The following is a 9098-nucleotide window of genomic DNA, read 5'->3' on the forward strand; positions in this document are numbered from 1 at the left end:
GAATTACTACAAAATAATGTTGTTTGTTCCTACATTATTTGTAGAATATACTAATGTACTATATTATGTTACTTATCAAAGGTTCCATATGAGTGTATATATTATGGGTTCTATCGGTTCAGCTGACCTGTTATTTTTGACACATAGTTTAAACATATGTGAAAATTACTAAATTGTCAATAAATATTAAATTTTGAATCCATAATTTCAAAAGTTCAAACTGAATACATCAAATTAAAATTCTGAATCCGTTACTCTACTTCATAGACCAAAAGTCATAAATGGCTTGTGGAAACTCCACAATAAGCAATCTAATATTGTATTAGTGGCTGAACATGAAATTGCTAGAAAACCACAGAATTACCAATATACCAGGAATTAATGGAAACTCCAAAAGCTTATGATATCATCTGGCTACCCCATAACTAAGGACAATAATATAAAAATCCTTCTTATTGATTTCTGTTTTTGTCAATGTCGCTTATCATATCATAGAAATATTACATTGGACGCACGCTTTGGGCCCCAAGAAAAGGATGACCCGAAAAGATTAGTCACATCATTGTCCACTAATTGCCCACAATACTATAAGTTATAAAAGGGAGAAATTCAGAAATAGCCAGATTTACAAGTGATCGTTCAAAAATAACCCAGTTTCAAAAATAATCGAAATTTAGCCACTTTGCATGTAAAGATAAATCTGAGCGAAAACACTGTTCAAAACCCAGAAAATACGCCAGTATATTATGCTGGAGTTCCAGCATAAGTATACTTGAACTCCAGCATATTATACTGGAGTTCCAGGATAAGTACACTAGAACTCCAGCATAATATACTGGAGTTCCAGCAAAATATATCGGTCCAGTATAATATGCTGGAAGTTCATACACAAGTGCTCGAATCTCCAGTATATTATGCTAGAACTTTCCGTGTGTTGGAGTTCCAGCATATTATGCTGGAAGTTCATACACAGGTGCACTGAACTCCAGTATATTATGCTGGACCGATCTCTGTTGCAGCTAAATAGTGGCTATTTTTCATTGACTTGGTAAACACTGACTATTTTTGAATGACCAGTCCGAAAACTGGCTAGACCGTACTATTTTCAAGTTATAAAATCATTGCTCTTACCCTCAATAAATTTTTGAATACTTTCACGGTAGCTGATACTCGTGGAATTAGTCGAAAAGCGCGCAAGTTGATCTTGACACCACGATTATCAAAAAAAAAAAAAAGCCACATTACAATGATTTGTATGAAAAAATTAAGTTACATTACAATGATCATACAAAAATTAAGTTTACCTAATTCTCTAAACTTGACTACATTAGGCAAGGTCTAAACTCTAAAGTAAGTCTAAAATATTTTGTATCTAGTACTACTACTTCTTACAAACGTCGCTTTGAGTGATGGCTTCATAAAACCAAAACCAAATAATTAATTTGATTATCCGTACATTTGTAGGTCAACTTGTAGTATAAAAGTCAGAGCTCAGAGGATACAACGTCAACACTATTAGTAGTATATTTATCACAAACAGAAGCGAACAAAAACACACTCAGCTGAGTTTATCAAATACATATATATTTCTGATTCCTTCTCACAGAATTAATTTGTTACTTTGTGAGAAAAGATTATTTTACGTTCATTGCCTATTTAAGAGAGCAATATCATTTGAGCTTGCAAGACAAAAACTACAATCGAAATGGTAAGTTGCGTGTTACGAATAGAAGAACTCTTCTCTTTCTGAACTGCATGTTTGGCTAAATACTTTCATTTGTTGCATGTTGCAGGATATTTGCAGAGAATTCAAGACTGAAGCAAAGAAATTACCAAGCAAGGGCGGAACAAGAGCAACTCTTTTTGTGTATGGTAAGCATATCCTTCAAGTATCTAAGCAGATATGTGTTACCTTTAACATTGAACAGTATTCTTTTAGAAAAACTATAGTGTAATCCCCACAGGCGGCTCAACACTACATGCGGCCTAAAGCCAAAATTAAAAAGAGGCCTTAAAAGACATTCAAGATTAAGAAATGCTTTTTCATATCTAATTCGTTGATAATTTTATTAGCTTGTGATTGAAAAATTGTTTAAAAAGCACTTTAAGAATAGAAGAAGATTCTACAAAATCATAGTTATAAATAAAATTGATTCAAGTTGAAGTTAATTAGACAAATTAAGAAGTCGTGCCCGCCCACCATGGGTGAGATAAGAACAACAACAACAACAACCCGTGCCCGCCCACCATGGGTGAGATAACAACAACAACAACAACAACCCAGTGTGGTCCCACAAGTGGGGTCTGGGGAGGGTAGCATGTACGCAACCTTACCTCTACCCTAGAAGGGCAGAGAGACTGTTTCCAATAGACCCTCGGCTAAACTTTAAAAATCGACAAATAATGATTGGTTAATATTGACAACAAATGATTAATTTATCACTAATAATAAATCCATAATTATTTATACTATATATAATTTGAGTAAATTTGGGGCCTTAAATTTTTTGGGGGCCTAAAGCCGCTGCTTTAATGGTTAAGCCGCCACTGGTAATCCCTTGAGCCTGAGGGTCTCCCGGAAACAGCCTCTCTATCCCCTCCGGAGTAGGGGTAAGGTCTGCATACGTTCTACCCTCCCCAGAACCCACTGGTGGGATTTTACTGAGTTGTTGTTGTTGTTGTATAGTGTGATCCCTCCTTACATTAGTAGGGTTAGGCAAGTGTGAGCCTGTATATTAAGAACGAGTAGGTAAATATACATATATAAGAGGGGGACACAACGTCTTACCTTCGTTATATGTAGATGTAACGTGTTAAGAGTGAGTTATTGTCTTCCTAATATGGTATCCTCACATGATGAGCTTGTTTTTTTGTGTTGATTTAGACCAAAAGTTCATTTTCTTAATATGGTATCAGAGTCAAATTTATCTTTATTCTTGGTTTGCCAAATGTTGGGTCCTCATCCGGACTTTTAAAAGGCAGCCCAGTGCACAAAATATCATGCATTCACGCAGGGTCCTGGGAAAGGGCCGCACCTTAAAGGGTGTGATGTAGACAACTTACCCTAATGCAAGCATTAGCGGCTGCTTCCACGGCTCGAATCCATGACCTATGGGTCACACAGAGACAATTTTGTAGAAATGACATCAGGTAGCCACTCTAAAGGGCTGCTATTTAGAAATTAGCCGGTGCATCCTGAATTTTAGCTTTTCAGACCCTTGCTCCTAGGCTCCCCTCCAACGCTCACCCACACTTATGGGTTTTGATATTTTGGCTTCTGATCATGCAGGTGTGGCAGGGATTGATACCATGGCTTTTATTTCAATTGGTGTGAGCCTGGTGACTTACTTCTATGGGTATATGAACTTCAGCTTAACAAAATCTGCCACTACTGTCACAAACTTCATGGGAACCGCATTCTTGCTCTCATTATTTGGAGCCTTTCTCTCAGATACTTACTTCTCCAGATTCAAGACTTGTGTTCTGTTTGGCAGCATTCAAGTCTTGGTATTTCTTATTTCAACATCTTGACTAAGCAAGAAAACAAAAACAGATTATTCAAATGTCTATGCAGAACCAAGATTTGACTTTTGATCATTCTTTCATTTGTAGGGATATGCACTTCTAGCTGTTCAAGCGCATTTTAGCCAACTCAGACCATTTCCCTGCAAGAATGTACCCTTAAGCCAAAGCAATCAATGTGAATCTGCAGATATAGGCCAATTGGCAATCTTGTATGGAGGCATTTATCTAATAGCACTCGGAAACAGTGGTGTCAAAGCAGCTTTGCCATCTTTGGGTGCTGATCAATTTGATGAAAAGGATCCAAAAGAGGCTGCTAAGTTATCAAGTTACTTCAATTGGCTACTGTTCTTTATCACCGTCGGAACCATGCTTGGTGTTACATTTTTAGTCTGGATAAGTGATAGCCAAGGATGGGATTGGTCTTTTGGTGTCTGCTGTATAGCAGTTGGTTTGGCAATCCTGCTCTTAACCATGGGAAACCCATTTTACAGGAACAACATTCCTAAAGGAAGCCCTCTTATGCGTATCACGCAGGTTTTCGTTGCAGCTTTTAGAAACAGAAATCTCCAATTACCACAAAACAAAGAAGATTTACATCAGATCAAGAGTAGAGAACCTGAAAATGGAATTGAGATTCTTCAAAGGACTGATCAATTCAAGTACTTAACATCACTCTTTTTCTGATCTTTTGGTTAATATATTGCTCCAGCTAACCATATTCCCACAATATGTACAGATTTTTGGACAGGGCAGCCATACTGAGGACAAAACAAGAAGCATCTACATCAAGTGCACATGGACAATGGAACCTCTGCACTATTTCACAAGTTGAAGAAACAAAGATTGTAGTCCGAATGCTCCCAATAATACTGAGCACTGTCTTCATGAACACTTGTATGGCTCAACTCCAGACCTTCACTATTCAGCAAAGTCTAACAATGAACAGAAAAATCCGAAACTTCGAGATCCCAGGGCCTTCAATATCTGTAATTCCACAATTGTTCCAACTCTTTCTGATCCCAGTCTATGATCGTATTTTCGTTCCAATAGCAAGAAAATTTACAGGGATCCCTTCTGGGATTAGACAACTCCAACGTATAGGTGTTGGACTAGTAATTACAGCAGTTTCTATGGCAGTAGCTGCAGTTGTAGAAAGTCACAGGAAATCAGTTGCCATTGAGCACAACATGGTTGATTCAGCCAGGCCATTACCTATGAGTGTGTTCTGGCTCGGATACCAATACGTAATATTTGCAACAGCTGAAATATTTACATTGGTGGGGTTGCTTGATTTCTTTTATGCAGAGAGCACATCAGGCATGAAATCACTGAGTATGGCCATTTCTTGGTCTTCTCTGGCATTTGGGTACTTCACAAGCTCATTGGTGGTGAGTGTAATTAACAAGGTGAGTGGTGGCTGGTTAGCTAATAACAACTTGAACAGAGACAAGCTCGACTACTTCTATTGGTTGCTAGCAGGAGTCAGTGTGCTGAACGTGGGGTTTTATTTACTGTGTGCATCTTGGTATAAATATAAGAAGCTAGAACTGAATCGAGAAGATGCTACCTCTGATAAGAAGGCCAAGGGGAAAATGGAAACATGTGTTGTTTAAGAAATATTCTTCCTTAGTGTTTGACCTAAATTATATAATATAATAACAATGTACTTATTTCCCTAGTCTCCATGTAGTCCTGCACTCAGTATTTTTAGTTGATCAAGTGTTCAGAGATGCAAATGATCATAGTGTCTAGCACACCCAAAGCATATCTAGGAGAAAAATCCTGGCAATATGGTTTTAGACTTAGCTACAGCATGGCACTTCCCAAATATGAAGTACGGTTAACACAATTGATTGGAACGGAGGAACTGAACAATACATCACAATATAAAATAATTTTTCCCTTTTCTTTTTGGGAAGGGAGAGGGTGAGGAGGAAGGAGAAGTAAAATGCGATAACAGAAGGTATTAACATGGGCATGAAATTTGAGACTTGAGTTGTTATTTGATCCAAGTAAACTGTGACAACATAATGTAATACATTAAACCTTCACTCTAAGTTCTTCATTGCTAGACTATTCCTCGCTTAATTTAATGTTGAATGTCTAGTTATTAGGAAAAAGGCAAACTGCATTTCGTCTTCTTTTTTTCTTCTTTCAATACCAGAGCTTGGATAAAGTAGCAAAAAAAAAAAAACCTAACTGGTTGAAGTATCCATGAACTGTGCCAAAATTGGATTGAGTCGACAATCCCATAGACGAAGCAAACGTGTTAGAAACCAAGGGTACCCGGAAAATTAACATCCTGGAACCACGTACTTTAAAATCTGCAGTTTTCTACTGACAGAATTTAAGGTTTCACATATTACATGAACAGTATCTCATATTCATCCTCTAGTTACCACAGGATGAACTGAGGAAACAGGAGGCTATGATGTCAGATCCTGTTTTCTGGCCCACATGCTAATTGCAGATTTGCAGAATCCTACAACTCATCTGATCGACCCTAAGAGACTGTATATCTCTCTAATATGTCTCCACAAAAGATAGGTTAAGAGGCAACAAATTAGAAGGGCTAGGAAAACAAGCATCATTTGATGTGAACTTGGGCGTAGGCTAAGATGAGACAGACCATCTTAGAGATTCCTTTAGCAAGTTTACGTAATTAGAGCAATTCACATACTTAAAACAAGCTTTCATTTTAGAGCAATATCGAGAGCAAGTGTTCAGTTATTATCATAAACTTACGTAATAAAGGACTTTTTCAATCTCGATTAATTGTCACTCCTTCAGATTTACAAAATAGAGTTACTCATTCCTTTCCATTCACTTTCAATTTACAAGTGATATGATGTACAAATCCGGCAACCATTTTCAATCATCACAGTGAGGAAAATTGAGAATCTACACAACAGCACGCTGAGACTGGTTAATAAGTAAATAAAAGATGTAATTCCCTACCATCTAACATCCAATGTTAAAGGCTCTGGCGGGACAAGAAAAGATGAAATTTTGGTAAAGGACATATTCGACATCAAATTACTCCATGACGATGAATCTACTTCAATAAAAGGTCTGACCTTCTTAATGAAACGCGGCTTCAAGACCTCTTCCTCAAACCTTGCTGTTACTTCAAACCATGAACGTTCAACAGCTGGCTTTGTTCTCCACTGCCCCAAAGCAGTCCAGTACGTGTCATTGCTGGGAATACCTCTTTCCAACTCCATCTGGAAGCGAAAAAGGGTCAAGTCTTCAACTTTCACTTTTAAAAGATCTAAACTTGCAATCTGACTCGTCCGGCCACCTAGAAAACTCCTTAGAACTTTTCCGAGTAATGTTATCTTCTGACTCAGAAAATCACTATACAAGCTCCGCTTTCTGTAAATATGCCTTGTATAACATTTTTCAGCTAGCAACTTGATGATTCTTCTCGGTATAAAGGCAGTTTCGATTCTTAAACCAGGGTTTCTGGTCCTGTACGCAAGTACTGATGCAGATCCACTAGCATGTACTGGAAGTAACGGTATGCAGGATGATTGCCAAACATATCCAAATTCACAACCTCCCGACTTGGTCAAAATGCTTCCATTTACCAATTTAAGCAACGCAGAAATGTTGAAAATTGATATTTTATTCGCACCTTTAACTTCTACAGTGATGCCCTCACCAACAAGGATCCTTTTCAACCCCGTATAGGAAGAGTTCAGCTGTTAAAAGGCAAACAACAAAATGTCATTAGCCCAATATAAAAATGTAATGATTACAATAATCTTACTTTCACTGTTCGAATAGAATACATAAAGAAGGCATCAAGTGATGACAAATCACATCGTAGCAACAGTAGTTGCAAGACTAGCAAGAAGAGATAAAAGCACAAATCTATACCCATCCCCTTCAAGAGAATAATCTAAATAATTAAAGGAATATGTCAAACATCAACATCCAAACAGGCTATGTCGCACCATGTCTGAGCACAATTCTCCGTGATATAATATGATAAAATTCATATCCTCGCATTATGTAATCGAACTTAACAGTTAGAAAATCAATCATGGTGCACATAGGCTAGTTTGACATTTTCTCACCATTAGAGCTTCAAGTCAGTCAAATAGATTGAACAAGAAATATATCACATCCATTCACAAATTTGATGTTCTCTTCCTCTGAGACAGATTAGAAGTTCTAAAACATTTTGCATCTAAAGAAGTTGCATGTATACATGTAGTGGTTCTATTTTGGACGAAACCTAGATAAGCCTATAACAACTTTGCTGATATAATCGCAGCTTCCGTTCGATCTGATAAGTCAACTGAAACTTCAAGGAGGTTAGCACTTATAAATATGCTGAACGTAAGGACTTCAAAAGTTTTGCCCTGTGATAACTTGATACACAAGGACTATGGAAAACTACTTCATTCGGCACTCCAACATTAGAATCAAAACCCAAATACTACATCTTTAAGATACTTCCACTTCAATTACAACACAATCTAAATTTGCAATCAATCTGAGGTGGATCTACAATTTCAAGTCAGCAAGTGCGGAGTACCACTACACTCGCTACTCCTTTGTAACAGTAGGTACAAGTTAAAAAATTTAAACTATATATATATAACTCGAGCTAAACAGGGTGCTGTCCACTACTCAACAACAACAACAACAAAAAACCCAATTTAATCTGGGGTCTACCTTACCCCTACCCTGTAAAAGTAGAGAGGATGCTATCCACTACTCCTTTGTGACAATAGGTGCAGCCTTAGTGTGTGCATAAATTTAAAAACTTTCAACCATACATATAAAATTTAACAAAAGAAAAGTCAAACGATAAATAAAGATAGACATACGGGTAAGTCCAAAGAGAGGTAATCATCATCTCCAGTAGCATACAATTCAAAAGGCCCTTGGATTTTCAACACATCAAGAGTAGCCTTAGAACCAATCTCTTTAACAAATGACTCAAAGTCAGACTCATTCTTGTTAAGAAAGTTAAAGTCTTTCCACTGAGACACTTCATCTGACATTAAGAACACAAATTCCATCTTCCCAATTCGAACCCGAAACTCATACTTCCTTAAAGTTCCAAACTTTAATTTCTTCACATCCAATTTGGAAACTCTCAAGTCCTCCAAATCCCATTTCTCTTTCTCAGCAATCCCTTTTAATACATCCTGAAAACATATATACCAAAGAGAACCAAAAAACCTATTAGAGAATCATGATAGTTAATTAATTACAGTAATTAAGAAAAACCCAGTTGGGTAATTGAACAAACCTGGAGAAAAGGGTGAGGTGAAGATTGGGGATGTTCGAAGTAGTTGATTCTGGGATAAATGAAGTGAGAGATGTTGAAGGGTATAGAGGATGATGAAGTGGAAATTGAAATTGGAGAGAGGAGGATAAAGATTAGGAGAAAAGTAGAAGAATGGGTATGGATCATTGTTAGCTTTTGATTTTTCTATGCAAATGGCAATGGGATTAAAGGCTTTGCTTTCCTTTCTGCAGAGACAACACACAGATCTGTAGAGGGAAATGTAAATTGACTATTTGGGACACCGCATTATTGGATTGTACATTGT

At 37.2% G+C, this 9098-nt stretch overlaps 2 protein-coding genes across 2 annotated transcripts; one reads left to right on the top strand and one right to left on the bottom strand.

Moving 5' to 3' along the window:
- On the top strand, positions 1524-5204 carry LOC109224920 (protein NRT1/ PTR FAMILY 4.5-like). The gene is made up of 5 exons (XM_019389491.1): positions 1524-1708; positions 1794-1872; positions 3290-3507; positions 3613-4184; positions 4262-5204. The coding sequence occupies exons 1-5, from the start codon at positions 1706-1708 to the stop codon at positions 5136-5138; spliced, it is 1749 nt and encodes a 582-aa protein (XP_019245036.1). The 5' UTR covers positions 1524-1705; the 3' UTR covers positions 5139-5204.
- Positions 6267-9098, bottom strand: LOC109224921. Its single transcript, XM_019389492.1, has 3 exons — positions 8795-9098; positions 8367-8690; positions 6267-7229 (listed from the first exon to the last, which is right to left on the bottom strand). The coding sequence occupies exons 1-3, from the start codon at positions 8957-8959 to the stop codon at positions 6480-6482; spliced, it is 1239 nt and encodes a 412-aa protein (XP_019245037.1). The 5' UTR covers positions 8960-9098; the 3' UTR covers positions 6267-6479.

This window comes from Nicotiana attenuata, chromosome 4 (genome assembly GCF_001879085.1).
Source record: "Nicotiana attenuata strain UT chromosome 4, NIATTr2, whole genome shotgun sequence".
NCBI lineage: Eukaryota > Viridiplantae > Streptophyta > Magnoliopsida > Solanales > Solanaceae > Nicotiana > Nicotiana attenuata.